The sequence below is a fragment of the Sycon ciliatum genome, chromosome 1 (genome assembly GCF_964019385.1).
Source record: "Sycon ciliatum chromosome 1, ocSycCili1.1, whole genome shotgun sequence".
Taxonomy (NCBI): Eukaryota; Metazoa; Porifera; class Calcarea; order Leucosolenida; family Sycettidae; genus Sycon; species Sycon ciliatum.
Genome location: NC_088643.1, coordinates 74,645,225 through 74,663,352, shown reverse-complemented (window position 1 = coordinate 74,663,352; position 18,128 = coordinate 74,645,225). Strand labels below are relative to the sequence as shown.

General features: G+C 46.2%; 3 protein-coding genes across 3 annotated transcripts; 1 reads left to right on the top strand and 2 right to left on the bottom strand.

The window, feature by feature from the left end:
• Positions 1 to 345: 345 nt before the first annotated feature.
• Positions 346 to 1,284, bottom strand: LOC135807200 (voltage-dependent anion-selective channel-like). The gene has a single exon (XM_065321217.1). It carries the CDS (start codon positions 1,282 to 1,284, stop codon positions 346 to 348), a length of 939 nt encoding a protein of 312 aa, XP_065177289.1.
• Positions 1,285 to 1,970: 686 nt separating this feature from the next.
• LOC135805423 (phosducin-like protein) lies at positions 1,971 to 4,039 on the top strand. Its single transcript, XM_065319454.1, has one exon. It carries the CDS (start codon positions 2,230 to 2,232, stop codon positions 2,977 to 2,979), a length of 750 nt encoding a protein of 249 aa, XP_065175526.1. The 5' UTR covers positions 1,971 to 2,229; the 3' UTR covers positions 2,980 to 4,039.
• A 2,981-nt stretch (positions 4,040 to 7,020) lies between these two features.
• Positions 7,021 to 17,981, bottom strand: LOC135805422 (2,3-bisphosphoglycerate-independent phosphoglycerate mutase-like). Its single transcript, XM_065319453.1, has 11 exons — positions 17,804 to 17,981; positions 15,623 to 15,903; positions 14,086 to 14,218; positions 13,343 to 13,524; positions 13,087 to 13,180; positions 12,287 to 12,396; positions 11,958 to 12,084; positions 11,025 to 11,173; positions 10,342 to 10,459; positions 9,089 to 9,223; positions 7,021 to 7,592 (listed from the first exon to the last, which is right to left on the bottom strand). Exons 1-11 carry the CDS (start codon positions 17,856 to 17,858, stop codon positions 7,450 to 7,452), a joined length of 1,527 nt encoding a protein of 508 aa, XP_065175525.1. The 5' UTR covers positions 17,859 to 17,981; the 3' UTR covers positions 7,021 to 7,449.
• Between the last annotated feature and the right edge of the window lie 147 nt (positions 17,982 to 18,128).

Genomic DNA, 18,128 nt, shown 5'->3' with positions numbered 1-18,128 from the left:
ACACCAGACCCAGGCAGGTGTGGACAAGACAAAAAGAAAACCAATAACTTAAGGGGGGGGGGGGGGGTGGAAAGACCCAAAATAAAATCAAGGAAGAGACCAACAATAGCTACATACACTTTGATCACATAGGACAACAACAAGAACATCTACTGTAGGAAATTAGAACAAGACGCTAGAATAGACAAAAGATGGCCTAATAAACGGTTGCTAAAAAAAGTGGTTAATTGTCGAGAATATCTACCGCCCTGCAAGTCATGGACAGTCAAACTTGCACCGGTCAAAAACTCACTTGGACAGTCGAATATGATCACCGCTGGGGAAGTTCTTAGGAAAAGTCGGCCCCTAGAGGCGGCCCTTCAGCAGCGACAGCAGGAATGGAGGAGTGCCCTCAGCTTCAAACGTCAATCCTACACCAAAGTGTTGAATGGATGGGAGGCTGAGGCTTTGTAAGCCGAACAGCACACCTGCGGACAAGGTCACACCAGGCTCCAGGCGGCGCTTGTATGTCACTCCCAAGTCACTTTGGTTGTTGAATTTGACTTTGAGTGAGGACTCATCGTCAAGCGTACCCTCCGCGCCCAGTGCGAACGATGCTGATGAACTACCAGCGGCCCAGACAACCTGAGCAGCACATTGTAAGCGCTCTGAAACTCTCTGGTGCAGTGACATGCGATATCCACGGAAATCTGTACCCGTATGCAGCGAACCACTAGCTGTGAAGTCCTTCTCCGAGTAGGACACACCAATCTGACGATCAGGAAAAGACCTTGATGGCAGGTCATACGAGAATTGGCAGCCAGCCAGACACGGACCTAGCCTGAAAGATGTCGAGCCGCTAACACCACTGCATTGACGGTCCACTTCAACATCCACACCGGCTGTGCCATGGAATTTCGTATGCTGTGCTGAGCCAAGAAGTCGAAATCTGTCTATTTTGAACAGTTCATGTGTTGACAAGTCAGCCTTTAGCCGCATGCCACGCACGCCGCCCGTTTCAAAGCAGAACTTTCGCATCATGGCATTCTCATCAGAGTTGTAGCCGTGTGAGTAGGAAAAGCTCTTCCCATCTCCGATCTCCACAGCAGGGTGACTAACTTGTATGCAATGTGATGCCAATGTTGAGTCTGTGGCTATAGCACATCCTGAGTGCACTGAGAAGTTCTTGTCACATCCTGTGTACTTGAAATCGACTTTAGCCCGATCATAGTCCACTCCGTCAGCCAGAACTTTATTTGCTGCGTCGCCCAAGGAGGCGTACGATGGCATGCCACACTCAGCCATGATGAATTTATCACAAGGTACAATACAGCGGTTAGAACTGAATAAAAAAGATATCGATAGCGAGAGGTTACGCCTCTGAGGAACCGAAAATCAAGCACAGCAGAAGTGATCACCCAACCCCTCAGTTACTTTGCTGAGAATCAAAGACTACTACTACTGAACACTATGAGCCACTCACACGTCAGCGAATAGCCATCAGCCAGTACGGCTACAGCTAAGGTGGATTATGAAGGCAGCATTCCTTGAACAAGACTCATCAACGATGTTCCTTGTTGCTGGGTTTCATACAGCTCAGGATATTTCACTGCAGCATGTTTCGTCAGCTCATCATGTGCAAAAAAACGACACAAAATATTAATTTGAAGCACTAGAAAAATTTGAAGCTTGCCCTTTGTATTTTTTTGTTGCGGCACCGGCGCGGCGGCCACCAGCTAGCGTCGGTGCACGGTACGCGGCGTGGACTCTACCGGGCGCGCGAGCATGCATGCGCCCGGGATCGGGAGCTGGAGGCCGTGAGCACCCGGACCCGCTAGCGCTAGAGCTAGCGATAGCGCCATAGCCGCGCCAGTGGCCGGCTGAGCGCTTACTGGAGCTAGCTCGCACATATGACATGTACATAGCGATCGTCGTCGGTTGCTCGCGCGCTGTACGAGTACACGCGCGCTTGCCCTTGATCGATCAGTGATCTTATCACGAACATGAGAACTGCACACTTTGAACGAGTGGAAAAGAAAACAAGAAAAGACTTTGAACAGCCTTGGCGGCGATATCTACGATACTCATCCAGACTTGAGAGGTCGAGGTCGTTCTTGTTTTGTTTGAATTATTTCAGTCTTATTTCGATCTCTAGATCCCCCGCCTTTACTGCTCAGCTTCGGTTTGGTGAGTCCTGGGATTTTATCGCTCTGCTGACAGGCTGTGGACCAAGTGTGCTCAAGCGAAAAGATGGCTTCCATCGAGAGAGCCTTGGATGGCAGGGTTAGGGAGCCTGATTCTGATGAAGAACCAGTGGATAATCTGGTCCAGGCACCTAGTGAGGTGTCTCGTCCACAACCGAAGGGAGACGGCAAATTTATGACGGGTCCGAAGGGTGTACTGCAGGACAGGGAGAGGCATTTGCGGGAGCTGGCTGAAGAGCGTCAAGAGCGTTTGGAACGATTGGAGGACGCTGCAAGACAGCAGGTTGTGCCTCGGCCTATCGACCCCGAGGCGGACGATGATGAATTCATGGCCAAATATCGAGAGAAGAGATTACGGGACATGCAACGAATGGCGAGCAGACCAAAGTTTGAGAAAGTCTACGGAAATCTCATCCACCTAACCAGCCGCGCTTACACCGAAGCGATTGACAGCGAGCCCGACTCAGTGTTTGTTGTTGTCCACATCTATGACAGCTTCATGGCACTGTCTAACAAAATTAACAAATGCTTGAAGATCGTGGCTCAGCAGTATCCAATGGTTAAGTTCTGCAAAATCTTGGCCTTGGCTGCAGGCGTGAGCGAAGCTTTCGCTAGCAAAGGTTTACCTGCACTGCTTGTCTATCGCAAGGGTGACCTTGTTGGCAATTTCATTGCAGTCGGCAATGAGTTGGGTCATGATGAAAGTGGCATCACACCCGATGTACTGGTTGCGTTCCTCAAGGAACGATCCTGCATCCCGGACGTGGCACCAGAGGAAATAGATGAGCTGGCGTAAAAACTGCTCCGTCCAATAGTCTCTGGAGTTGATGTTTTTAGATGTGGACATACGCAACTGATAGAATATTGATGCGCCTTTTACCATTGATCACGACAGCACGTTATCTCTGCAACGTGCAGTTACTCGATTGAGGACTTCACCACTGTACTAAGTAGGAGTGTTGAGTTTACGCGATGGAGGCTGTTACATCTCTTCCAGTCTGTAGAGGAGGAGTTTGCTACTCTCTCTCTCTCTGTCTCTCTCTCTCTCATGGAAGTTGCTGATGGGACATGACTGTGTGTGTCCCCTCCCTGGTGTCCCCAATATGGTGACTTGAGAGCACGTTTCTTTCTCCTGCTGCTTCCATGCACGCTCAGGCATGTGCCATTGTTCTATCCAGTCTTTCCTGCGTGGCACTTCACACGCCACTGCGGGCTGTGTTATGTTTCATGTGAAGGTGTCACGAGGTGTCGGGCAAAGAAGCGCAGCTCATGGTATCTTACTCACTGGTGCCTTCTCTCTAGTTTGCCGCGTGTCTCGTGCTGTTCATGTAGCAACGTTATCTGTCTTTTCTGCCTGTTTTCGCAGACGGGCCCCTGAGCTTCCTACAACTTCTACATGTCCCTATCCAGTGCAAGAGACACTGGTTGTGTGTTGTTGAAGTATGACATTGACTTTACACGTAACTGGGTACTCACTCGATTCTGTTCTGTTTGATAAACAAGTAGCATGCCTGGGTTTAAAAAAAATAATAATATAAATCGTGCAGATATTTGATTTTTTACACATCCAGAAATACATCTTGTCATGGAAAACAAGTTGTAGGTAGACGTTTTTAGCAATCTTTTATCGTTGACTCATTATTCACAATGATCTATTACTATGCGCATTCTCGCATTTTTCTCTCATCTTAATTCGTTTGTTTTGTGTCTGTAGAGTCATGTCATGTATGGCAAGTGTCACGTTACATTTTAGGCTTTCTCCTACGGATTACAATTAGGTCTTTGCGTGCCGTTCTTTTGGCCGTTGTCTCATGAATCATTATTGACTGAGCAAATGCCCAGGTGCAACCAAAGTACCAGCTTTTGTCTGCCGTGTGTGCAAAACGCGAGTGATGTCTCCCAAGTATTGACTGCCTCTGTCCAGTACTACAAGTACCAACAAGAGTATAAAAATATACTCTTGGTACCAAGAGTAAATTAATACGCTTCCAGCTTATGTACTCTTGAGTCTTGATTGTGCCGATAGTCCTCTGCCGAGTCCGTGCTGTTTGGTTATTCCCTCAATACAAGGGAAGGATTCTGTGCGCAGCTCAACAAACCTAGTTCCTCCCCTCTTCCGTGAAATGTGTTGTCCATCCCCCTGTGCATTCTGACGCTGCAGGGACTTGAAGCACATACTTTGTGGGTACAGTAATGCAGTGTTATTTTTCTGGATTCTTGGGTCCATTTTCACAAGAATATTGTGTACTTTTTTTGTAGTATTATTCAGTAAGGTGAACAGGCATAGTGGTGGCCTGCGGATGCGAAGGCTAGTTTGTGTGTTTCTGAACATTCAAGCGATGCCGACGCGGATCCCGCGAATATTATTTTATTATTATTATTATTCAGTACATGTATCTGGCACACAGTCTGCCACATTTAGGACAAAATGATTGATGACACACATGACACCATATTATGCAAAGCAAGTTTCATAGGATACAATGTCAATGGGATATAAAGTACAATCTTGCAATTAAATGGAGAGCCCTGCAGTTTTTGACTGCTACTGTACTTGGATAATAATACAGTACTACCTCTGGCCAGAGATCTACCGGTACGCGGTACATCATCATACATGGTGTGCATGACTTGTAAAGTTGTAGTACATTCCATGGCATGAGCTCAACAGGTGCTGTAGGAGTTCTCCCACCTGTGGCTCCTTGATGCATGAGTACCTGTAGTAGGATGAGGAGCAGCATGATGTCCATACGGTTGTGGGCACTTGCCAGTACATCATACATCTACATGTACCCTGTTGTGACCAGTGGTGCTTCACTGGGGAAAGCAGCAATGCTGCACTGTACTGTGACAAGAACTATCAGATGGAGGCAGATGCACATGCCCTTGAGTGTCGTAAATTCATGAAGCCGTTATTGGATTGCCGGACATGCAGTATACCGTATAGCCGGAGAAGAAGAATGTAGCTCACCAGTCAATATGTCTTGAGAAACTGAACTGGTCAGCCACAGGACAATACAAGTAACTGTTATGTAGCCACATGGTTCTGCATAAAATTATATGTGTACTGCAATGTAGAACTATGTGACTGCTTCGAAAATGTTCGAAGTATAAAATGAAGAGTGTGGTGAACAACTGCCACAGACTGAGGCCAGTCTACACTGATCAGTTGCAGAGACCGTGGGGAAATGGCAGGTGTTCATTTCGTTTTACAGACATGCGTCATTAGTACTCATTACGTCTGCAGTATATTTTGTTGTAGTTGTTCAGTGAAACTACCTGTAATCAATCCATTGCAGTAGAACTAAAGATGTGTTTGCTGGAGCCGGGCCAAACACCCCAACCCCCTCCCCATCACAGTCAATGATTTATGACTACATGTATGTCATGTTCTACACATGGGATAGCCAGTAATCAAGTATGTACTATTATTATTTACAAGGGATAAATAGAGAATAGAATAATACATTACTGCCACATACCATAGTATACCACAGTACTGTGTCTCCTTGCCTTCTGTACTGCTGTGTCCAGTGGTCAAGCCAGCCAGCTGTGTGAAGTCAATGCCGGGGAGCACTCCCGCATGTGTCCAGGTAACTGTGCCTGTGGCCCAGCATGCAGTCATCATGGGCCATGCAGCTCTCAGTCTCAGAGTCAAGAGTCTGAGAGGATGGAAGAACTAGTACCTGTACAACAAGTTGAAAATCATTACTGATCAGCAACTTCCGTATTTTATTTATTTTTTGTTGACAGCGTGAACAAGGCAAGGCTTGCATTACCTACTACTACTACTGGCCATGATTGTACATGTATGTTACTTTGTTGGACGGTCAGTAGCTCAAACTCTCCACCTCTATTATTCGAGTATCACAGATTCCACATCAGACTGCAAGCAGTCCCTGTGCAATCTTCAACTTCAGCATACAGCAGCAGTTATGCAGGGCTACAGGACAGGTAAAATAGGGGTGCCAGTCATGTAAAACAGCACATGGAAGTCAATATCAAGCATTGCAGCACATGACACTTGGATCATTAGTATTCATTACTATAATTGTCCTGTGCATTGAGTTGATGCAGCACATGTAAAACTGCATACTTCAAGTGTGTCAAGAAAAAAATTCATGACTCCTGCCCCTTCTCTTTTTTATTTGAAGGGCCCTCCAGAAGTAGTAAAACGGATACTTATCATTCAGAACAAGGGCTTGTTATTCCTGGCTGCCAGATTGTGCTGACAATATCACATTTTCTGTATAAGGCCATTGTTCCAAAGTCCAAACCCAACTTACTTTACATTTTCTACTCAAACCTTGACACAGACATGGACAGACCGCAACATGTTACTCTAGACTAGTGCAACAACATGAAAACGCGATGCAGATATCTCAGTGGAGTGTGATGTGAGGTTGGCTTGCCAAGCCATGGGAACCTATCTCCGTCTTGTACATGTACAGAACCGATACGTGGGGTGATTGGCACTACCCCTACCGTACTACACATGTTCACTGATCCGTAATTTGCTCATGAACATGTTCTATTGAAAGAAACACGGACGATATTTTCTGCGCTGAAAGTTATGCTGCCACGCCTGTGTGCATGTAGCGAAGGATGGATTTCACTTACTAGTATCCACATGTTTTTCTGTGGATGCCTGTCCAGAAGAGGGAGGATAAGCGAGATAATACTGAGCTGTGACTGCACGGTCAAAATTGTACCACCATATGCACCTGATGTCAGCCAACCAAACATGTCAGCGTACTGTACTGTCCCAACTTCCAACTGTGAAGAGGACACTGAATCTTCACAGCGGAATAGCAATTCTAGTACACGACTTCCAGAGTCATTTGCCGGTTACAAGTATCAATGCTTGTACATGTACTACAAATATGTACTGGCCACGATGAGTGTAACCAGTGCAGAACGTCAGCAAAGAGAGCATGGAAGTAAAGGAACGATTTGAAACCGTTGAATATCAGATTGCATAAGGGCCTAATAAATAATGCATAGACTGTGAAGTAGAAACCATATTGTTAAAAATACTTTGTCACAAGGTGACGATAAGGTGAACTACAAACCCACTACAATTCAAATGAGGGTGAGCATAATAGCTAAGCTGAGGTAGGAAAGTAGACCAGCCGAAATATAATCAAACAGAACCCGAGTTAGGCCAGGTACAATATACATGTACTTCAGAAATCATAAACAGCATCACAGAGAAAAAATCTCTTGAAGGCCTGCGTTAGTAGTCCAGGCAAATAACAACACCATCTTACATGTCTAAAAGAGGCTGTCCGGTCATTTCGGGTGGGATCTCGAGGCCAAGTAGCTGCAGAACAGTGGGCGCAACATCCTGCAGCGATGCGTTGTGCTTGAGTTCACGCAGTTGCTTGGGGCCGCTGATGCACAGCGGAACTATATGCAGAAGACACATGACACAATGCAGCATTTAAGCAGATGATAAAGAAGAAACTAACATTTGCATGTTGAAGTATATCGTACAACAGACAACCTTGTGGTCAGGGCACTCAGACAGGCCCAAAGCCAAAGTATGGTAAGTATCAATAGTATATAACCCCCCAAGAGTGTGCAACTCCTGATACCCTTTCTATGGGGTACGCCGACGGCGAAAACTCACATCACGTGGTGTGGTGTCGCAGTTGTACGTGTCGCAGTCGTTTCCAGCCCGTTTTAGCGAGCAGTGGAGTAATAAATAAAAAAGCACTCTCTGACAGAAACTCACTGCCCGTATGCAAATCCCCAGCATGATCATGGCAGATGTTCGGATTGCGCGCACGCTATCCTTCGTTTGTACATAGTACAAAACGTACCTGAGACACGTGATGTGAGTTTTCGCCGTCGGAGACCCCATATGCAGAGTTGCACACTCTTAGGGGGGGGGGGGGGGGGGTACTTTTGTAAGTATTGATAACCAAACTCTTTGGAGCTTGAAAAGGATGAGAAGCGTGAATTATAATACCAATTTTATCGGGTTGTGTGTAGGGCTGAAAGGAATATTCGAAGTGTGCAGATCGGAAAAAGAATATTCTTCGTTAGAGTAGAATAAGAATGTTCGTAAATGTACAGAAAATCGCCTTTTTGATATCGAACAGGTTTATTCGGTGCAGAAAGTGGGTGAGATTGCCACCTTCCATGTGTTGCCATCAGCAAGACAAATGATAACATTATTGTAGAGAGGTTCCGCACTACGTAAAGTTGAGCAACTTTACGTTAGTGGGCGGGGAAAACCCGTGAATTCGCGAGTTTGCACTCCACTTACGGAAAGTTGTCTACGTAGAGTACGTAGATAGGGCTCTGATAACGTAGCTGGTCCGTAAGTGGATTGGGGTACAAATTTATGACTCTCTCCCCAGGTCGATCTGGTCGTACACTGCCGCGTTCGGAGTTGCCAAGGGCAGCTACGTGATTTGAAGACTCCGTATGGCGGAACACAGATGCGCATGCAGTTTACGTAAGACTTTCCGTAGATCAACTACGTTTTTTACGAACGTAATTACGTTATGCGGAACCTCTCTAATATCCTTTTTAAATGTCCCTCCTGTAATTGGGGTATACACCAGTTGATGATCTATGGTTACCATGGATACAACTAGGTATCCATGGATATTGTATGGTTTAGAATATTCGGAATATTCTTCGTTTCACACGTATTCGGAAAGAGAATATTCGTTCGCTTCATTTGAGCATTCGTTTCAGCCCTAGTTGTGTGACCAGACAATTCGTACGCACTACTCACACACGGGTTGATGAGGTGAAAAACCCCATGAATCACACGGTCCTCCAGTCACATTTACAAAATGAGGCAACATGTCCAATAAGGAGAACATGCCAGTATCACTACCATACCTAGCGGACGGCAAGATGTACATGTACAGCGTCGCAACACTTACCTCGGTACGTTGTGTGTGCGGTATGGGGTCCACCTTGCTCGCTGAACATTTTCTCTGCGTTGCCATGGTCAGCGGTGACCATTAGTGTGCAGTTGCTTTCCTGGCATGCCTGAAGGATAAGGCCTATGCCTCTGTCTGCATGTGGAAGATCGATAACGATGACAACCACCACCACCACCACCACCACCACCACCACCACCACCACCACCACCACCACCACCACCACAACAAAAACAACAACAACAACAACAACAACAACAACAACGACGTGAGAATAAAGATTTGAAACAACAACAAATGTGAGAATAAAAGATTTCAATATGGCAATCAGCAGAATCAGCGAAGCGGACATTGGACGTAGTAATCAACAAAAATAAAAGATGGATAGTAAAATTTCCTAACAAGTTTTCTAGAGACATTCATCAGGGGAAGGAAACCGCAGCAAACGTGTACGGATCCACACAAAAACTGGCCCCAAGTGGATCCAAAAGTCAGCGCTAGTATGACTCCTACTGGCTGTGATGAAGCACTTTCCTGCACTATAATACGATACTAGCAGCCATGGAAATGGATGAGTGCATTCAGCACAAGCGATTCAGAGTTTCAAAACGGCTGATAGCTGAGAGCCTAAAATTCAGCTGTTTCTGTGGAAGCGCCAGATTTTTCTGGCTGAATTACCTTGGTGGGATCGCAGACTTAGGGAAGAAAATAGAAATGGGGAGGTTCCGGAGTACGATTTTTCGTGCCAAAATCCGTAGAGGCGCTACGGATTTTTTATACGTCGTTTTCGAGCAGTGAAATGTTCCGGGGTACGGAACTTATGTGTTTGCCGTCATTGCCTAGGTTACGATCGCAAACACGTCACATTCCCGCGCTATGCCTTTTTATTTTGAAAATTTGTACCGAAATCAAAACTTCCCGCGGAAAACCCATGTTTCTCGTACCAAATTTGTACGCGAAAAATCTTTCTGCACCCGATGACGCAAAATCTCCATACGAAACATGGTTCGTGTGAAAGCCAGTCCACACGGATTCTCCGTGCCGAAAAATCGTATGGAGCTCGCCTGGAAAAAATCCGTAGCGCCCACACGGATTTTGGCACGGAAAATCGTACCCCAGAACCTCTCTAATATCTCTCCCTGATACTGTAGTCCGTGATATTCCATTTAAAATATTCCCAATTTCCCATCGTTCATGAGCTAGACAGTAGCAATAAGCAGTACAGTAGAGTTATAGCAGATGCGTGAACCTACCTGTTGCCTCGCATGCAACAATGGTTGGCTCGTACTTTCCAGTGTGTCCCACCATGTCAGGTGGTGCAAAGTTACACATGGTCAGTGGATAGCGCCCGCTGCGGACCGCTTCGGCAACCTACACAGAACAAGAAACAATGCGGTTTAGAACAGGCTAAAACATACCCAAAACACACACAGGAAATGGGAGATACATCAACAAAGTGGCAGGAGCATACAGACACTAAATTGCTACATCCACCCGCAACACCAAGACAGAGGCAAAGAAACATCACCAGCTCATCAAAAATCAGAACCACCCAAGAGAATGCAATTTCTTCTAGCTATGCGAGCACTGGGCAATGTGCTGGCTTCATTACGTAGTGAAATGATAATCAGGTTGGCTATAGATTGGGCTTTTGACTGACGAGTAGCAATTCTGTAAGGATACGACATTAGATATGATAGATTCCAAGGCAATGCCTGCACGACGTGAAGTACCACACACACACAAAACCGTGCGAAGCCTTCAAAGAAAATGCAATTGGAAGCTACACAGTGTAGTAAACCGATAATGACACCATGGTCAAGCTGATTCCGCAGCTTGCGGTTACGTAACGTGGGCAGTGCGCCACACCGAACCCCACATGTACAATTTGTAGATATGAGTACACTTGGGGGTATGGGTTCTTGTATCACAGTACCTTTTCCGCAACACCAGCTGCATTCATTTCCGGCTGCAGGTCATACGTTGCCACCTTAGGCGAAGGAACCATGCAGCGCTCTTCACCTTCAAAAGCAGCTTCACGGCCGCCATTGAAGAAAAATGTCACGTGAGCGTACTTCTCCGTCTCTGCAGCAAAATGAACAGACCAGCAAAAAGCAAAAGTACATTACAAGTACAAAGTCACAGGTCAAACGTCTGGTACTACACTCGTATGCCGGTAAAACAAATGCAATGAACGTACAATGATACTTCAGTATTTTCTAAGGTGCGCTCTTATTCTCTGCCGGTTCTTTGGAGAAGTTAACCTTGGAAGTTGAAGGAACTGAAAGAATAAAAGGACAGATCTCTAAGATCTCTCAAGTGTAAAGCGCCAGACTGGCAGCGAGCAACATTGATAGACATGAGGATGTACACAGGAGGGGGTTCTTCGCACTTGCACACTCACACATGTATCCTATCCACATGTGTAGAATGCAGATCACAACCGAGAGCAACTCCCCAGTTTCTACCACTTTGAAGCTTGGAGAGCTGTGAAGAATATCCAAAAAAGTTCGAGAGGGATAAGCTCTTTGCCGTCACTGTCTGTTTGCAGGAAAATTGACCCTCATTTTCAGGCTGGGGGTGTGCCCAGTGGTGGGCGCCTCGATTCCTTTCAAGGAGACAACTAGGGAACAACTATTTTTCAGTGAAGCGGATAATGAGGCACAGTCCAGCAGCGAACCCCCTTGGCATTTCTAGTTGAGTTCTCAAACAAATCAGTGTCAATGCCTGCTGTACATGTAGGCATTGGATGATTGCAATGTGTGGTAACTTGATTACAACATGGTCCTTCAACATCAACGAGCGGCGACTGAATGAAAGACCCCCCCCCCCCCCCTCTGTATTGGGTAAAGAAAATCCTGAATCATACCTGCACAGTGGAACTGCTGTCTGCTTTTCTTGCCCAGCCACTCGGCAAGCGTGTTGATTGGCTGCTGCGGTGGGAAAAGTGTCTTGTACGTCCATCCTTCTTTGTACTGTGTCATTGTTGTTACTTGCTGCAAAAGAATCAAGGAACACAGGCGCGATGATGAAACACCTAAACGATCATTATACCTGCAGTGTACGCCTATGACAATCAAACGGAAGGCGAACCCCCAGTTGCACACATGCAAATCGCGTACATGTACCATGGAAAATAAGTGAAAGACCAATAAAACGGCAACAGCACACTTCGGTCAACCAAAAGGGCTCCCTTACAAGGTTCTGGGGTGCACGGGATGTTTCAAACTGTGGCTTGTCTCCAAGCGCTTCCACGATCTCACGCATACGGTCAGCACGGTAGTCAATGAAAACCAGGGTGTCTCCATCTGCATTACAAAAGAAAGGGAACCGACAAGTTGGAGAACAACACAACAGCGTGCATGAACAAGGATAATTTATCACGTCACCTAGTAATTCGCATGCTTGAACACAGCCATTTCCACATCAGGAAAATTCACTCCAACACCTTGGTCGTTCACTCTTTGCTGTTGTGCATTTCAACAGTTCAAAACAAGAAATGCGATGGGGAATCGACTTTTTCTTGTCTGCTGGAGCGAAGAAATGTACACATACCGGTACATACATGTCTGAGCAGCCTAGTGAAAAGCTCACTACATTCATTTCAGCCTGAGCGCCTGTGATGTTTTGAGATGATTTAAAAGTGCTTTGTTGTTCACTACACTTCATTGTGGTGAATTTGGCCAGTCACTCTGAGCTTCGCTGATGAGACCTAACAGTCGATAAGGTCACAGCAACCAGTTGTTAGGATACTTTGATGGTACAAGACTAGTATAGGCTGACAATTCTGAGTGCATACTAAAAAAAATAAGGATGTGCCAGATGTACCCTGACTGGTCAGATATTTCATCAAAACACGAGTTGCATAGCGTACTCCAGCAAGCACGGCACTGCATGCTACCCGTATGCACTACTGATACCTGCTCACATGAAAAGTGGCGCAGAAAAGATTTGCACAGGGCGATGCCCCCCCCCCCCCCCCCCCCCCAATCACCCACCTTGAATGCGGCCCTGGCCCTTCACGAGAATGGGTGTGATGAACTCATCAGTTTGCCTCTTGTCTCCTTCAGCGGCATAGCGTGCTTGCACTTCCTAGCAGGGCCAAAGGAAACAGGACAGCACACAGGTCATAATAAGCTGCACTATGAATTACACACCTGCCCTGAAACAGCTAACAAGAAACGGATTGTACAGTCAATGCAAGACACCACTATGCAACGCCAACAAGTGACCTGAAGACAGTACTCAGCATACCGGAATGATATCAGCAGCACTATCCACAACATGGCCGTCGCCGTTCACCAAGCCTTCATACGCTATCTTGATTCTCTCAAAGCGCTTGTCACGGTCCATGGCATAGTAGCGACCAGTGACTGATGCAAGTTCACCATAGCCGTTGCGTTCAATATGATCCAAGAGCTGCTGAAGGTATGTCACTGCACAGAGAACAGAAAACAAACACGCCCCCCCCCCCCCCCCCAACACACACACACACACACACACGCGCATGCACGCATACATGCACGCATGTATACACACAATGAGAGATAAGGGCAAAAATGAAAGCTAGTTCCCAGCATAGCAGAATAGTCCGTCACTCTACACAGGTAGAGTCTTTGGCAGGCTTTCCCACCATGATTGGGAAAAAGACATGGGTGTGTTGCAACTTACAAGTGATATGATAGAGCAGGCAACAAACAAAATCGGAAAGTCATTCACACTCATACGTGCACACATGCGCGCACACCATTGGACCATTGGACGCCCATCGCCGGAGGGGATGATAGCGATGCTACAGCAGAAGCCATAGCAGCTTGTGCTGGGATTGCACCATTCAACAGCTTGCAAGGCTGAAGAATTGACCGCCACTATTCAGCCTGGTCTACACCACACAGCTACACCACTACACCACGCGTGGTCTACACCACGCACGCGCGCGCACACACATACATACACACACACACACACACACCTAAGCCATTTCATAGCTATCATACCTCCGCTGGTGGGACGCGTGTCACGGCCATCAGAGAAGAACTGCACAAACGTGTTGGGAACTTGGTGCAGCTTGGCACACTCGAGTAATGCCAGCAGATGGTTGATATGACTGTGAACGCCACCATCACTCACCTGTACACAACGGCAAGACACACAAAAAAAGACGAGTGCTGGAATACTTTAAAAGTGTATCACTAAGTAGTTGTAATCATTTAGTTGTGATGGCTACCACCGTTATGATGCTATTATTTCTGTACGTTCCATTGGTTCTAAATGGGGTTGTGAACATTTCTCGAGTCCTTGAGTTCTGATGACGGTGGTGAAGAGTTTGAAATTTGTTTTTTTCCTGGAATACAAGATGACAATTCGGCCGAGAAGTGACTGACCTGCACATGTTAGTTACAAACACACAGCCACATCACTCTAGAAACTCAACTTCTTATTCTCTAAGCAGTATGTATCAATGACAGTGTTACCAACCGCCCGTATTTGTCCGTATTTTTACGGAAATACAGCCATTTGTCCGCAGCACGGAAATGATCCTGATTCTCCCGGAAAATCCAAAAAAATCGGTAGCACCAAGAACGGCAGATTTGGTAGTATACAATCTGGTCCCTGGATCTACGTAACTCTCCAGAGTGCGCCGCGACTTTCAGATCTGGGACGCGTCGATCAACGGCGCAATCCGTGATACACGTTTGACATTTTCATGATTATTTTTTGTTTTGTTTCCTCGTGGTGCGCAGGTCGATTTTCACAACAAGTTGACTGTTGACATCAGTTGAGCGGCTCACTTCACTTTCAATGTGGGATTTCATTTGACGATTATCATAATTATAATGACTATGGCGGATTCTGACCCGGATTCTGCTTCTGACCCTCGGCCGCTTGTGGGGGCGAAGAAGAAACCGAAGTCCCTTGCCCAATTCAAGGCGACATGGGTGTTGCCACCTGGAATTGCTGCGAGTAAGAAGAAGAGCATTCACTTTGCTTTCTGTAAATACTGCAACATCGATTTTAGCGTCTCCCATGGTGGATTCAACGATGTCACCAGGCACGTGCCCCGTCGGATAATCAAACCCACAAAAAGAATGCTCGAGTAGTAGCTGGCAATACCAGTTTGGAATCGTTAGGCCCGGTTGTTCGAGACAGCTTGGCGACGAAAGTATTATTACTGCTGAGATTGCCGTGTCTCTAGGTGACCTTATAATAAGTATTACGAATATGTTATGCTGGAAATCATTCTGCCCTTGCGGCAATTCATCAAAAACTCGAACGAAAATGACCGAAAAAATGTGGAACATTTGGATGAGGGGATACCAAAAAAATGGTTGGAGTACGCAACAGAGCAAAATATTCCGCAAAATGAGATCTGGTTGCACGCTTTCCAGGTAGAAGCAGTTGGTAACACTGCAATGACAGGACTCGACACCACTAGCATGTCACCTAGCAATAAGCATGCACACAAGTATGTAGAGACCCTGAAGTAGTAGTGATAATGTACTTCGCCCTGCTCAGCACATGCATCAAACCTACCAAGCCAACAAAGTGGAGACGACCGTTGCCACTCTTGCAGCGCTCAAATGCCTGCAGGAGGTTGGCGTTGTCCTTGAGCGTGTTCTCACTCAGCGATATGTTGATGCGCACAATGTCCTGATAGATGGCACGGCCGCAGCCAATGGTCATATGTCCCACTTCGCTGTTGCCCATTAGGCCATCAGGGAGACCGACTGCCAGGCCGGATGCATCCAGTGTGGTGTAGGTGCCCTGCGACAGAGCGTCCATTACCGGAGTACTGGCATTAGCAATAGCATTGCCTGGGTGCAAAGAAACCGACAATAAAATATTAGCATCAAAAAACCTGCTTACCAGTATCCTGGATCATGGCTTTGCTTACACAAATTACATGTACATTTCTAGAGGCACATCTCAAACTGAAATCCGTACACACGTGCACAGTAAAGAAGTTTGTGCCTAAATTGAAAAGTAAATTCCAAAAGTCAATGTCTCTTTGTCCATCCTGTCGTAGTGGAGGACGCGTTGTCCTGCCCACGAAGAAACTGCTGGCCACACAGGAATACCTTCTGGAGACTCCCATGTCATCATGGTTATTGGTCCAGGATCCTGCAAACAGCTGCGAGCTCTTTCTCTCGACCCCGTGTGTGTCCGCAGCATACGTACAACTAACTCGTACAAGAGTCCTCTACTGGTACATGATCTCTTTCCACGGTTTTCTGCCGAGTAGATCGTGACTAGAATCCATAACGAGCTGCAGTTGTTGGCTTACATTGCCGTAATCCGCTGATGCTGGCAACTTAAAAATTCCTAAACCTGGGTCCAGAATGTGTAACAAAACGTACCCAATTTGAATGCAGTACAGTAGAGTTCACGCAAAACATGACACATACCCAGCGACATTCATACGACATACAGCCAATACAGGTTGCAAAGTCAAAATGCCAAAGGGCCGCCATGCAAGTCGTAGGTGCCAGGTGTACACTTCGGATTCGACTTCACCATTTCACCTACAATGCGTTCGTAAATAGTTGGGAAGATAGGTAGTAGTAGAATTTATCATTTTGATAGGGAAGGCCCTACAGACGTTGCCGTCTTGTTAGTTGCTTCGACCTGCAAATCCTGAATTTGTTGCAGAATCTGCTTCGATTCAGGGTTAAATTTGTGATTTTTGGAACAAATTGCAACATATCTTCCACAAACTCCAACGCAGCCATTTACACATTTAGGAAACTTCTCTTCTCAACTCCAAACTCCAAAAACGGTCTCTTCACTGCAATTCCAATTCAAATTTACATTATCTCAAATTAACCTGATGATGGGCCAGGCCCGAAAATTTGGTGTGATGTAAATTTGGATTTGAATCGCAGTGAAGAGACCGCTTTTGGAGTTCGGAGTTGAGAAGTGAAGTTTCCTAAATTGCAACGTACATGTGTAAGCCAACGACTGGTACCACTATTCAGCCGGATTTTGGCATAAAAAGGTACGGGAAAGTGATTCGGAAGGTATACCTAGGCTGCATTCGATTGTGGAAACTGGATCCCGATACCCGCCGACCAGATCATTTCGATCAGACGGATACAAGTGAATGTGCACAACAGATAATCCGTTTCAAGACCTTAGCAACTGAGTTGCTACAGCTCATCCCGTACTATTTCGCTGTATATGTACGCATTATGGTGAACTCTTGACCTAGCGTACGCATATGTAGAGTTTTGAGTAGATACGATGCGAACGAATCTGTCGAATCCGGCTCTGTGAGGTGGGTTGACTGAATCCGAATCCGTGGGACCGGGATCCGGATTCGTACAATCGAACATGTACGAATTTGGCGAATCCGGGTCTGGGGCCCACGAATTCGCACAATCAAACATGCCCCTAGTATCTCTGACTCTGAGGTGCTCTCAATGACGTCAGTTTCCTATAAATGTACTGTAACGCAACCGTAGTACTTTCTCTTCACACAGGTTATCATTCTTTTCGGTGATGATCCCTAGCGCTGATTTCTAGTTGCTCCACTCACGTCATTATGACCCAGAAACTACTTCAAGTATTATACTTCTGATTCGAAGTTCTGAAGTAGCCATCTTCATTATAAGAACGTTAGAACTGCTTTTTTGGGCACAACTGAGTGAAAATACAGTACAACATAGTAGTACAAGGACGTACTTGAAGGTACAACGCATTTTATCAAATGCCTACCTTCGACATTGTCCGAGATCCCCCATCCATCGATCACCACAAGGCACACACTCATGTTTCCTGGAGCTATGTGGACAGAAGAATGTCTCTTCACTCACGCACGATCCTTCTCTTCTGTTCTTCGATGCTGCTCTGGACGGTTCTTCTTTGGAGTTTGGGAAATGTTGTTGGCCAAAATGCAAAAGCCACTTCCGCAGATTTTCGCAATCCTGACAACGACAGAATGAATGCGTGCACGATTCAAGCACGTGGCCGGGTATTGATTTCACCGGTACGGTTTGCAAGCCGATTTGGATATGAATCTGATGGTTTCAGTACAACGATG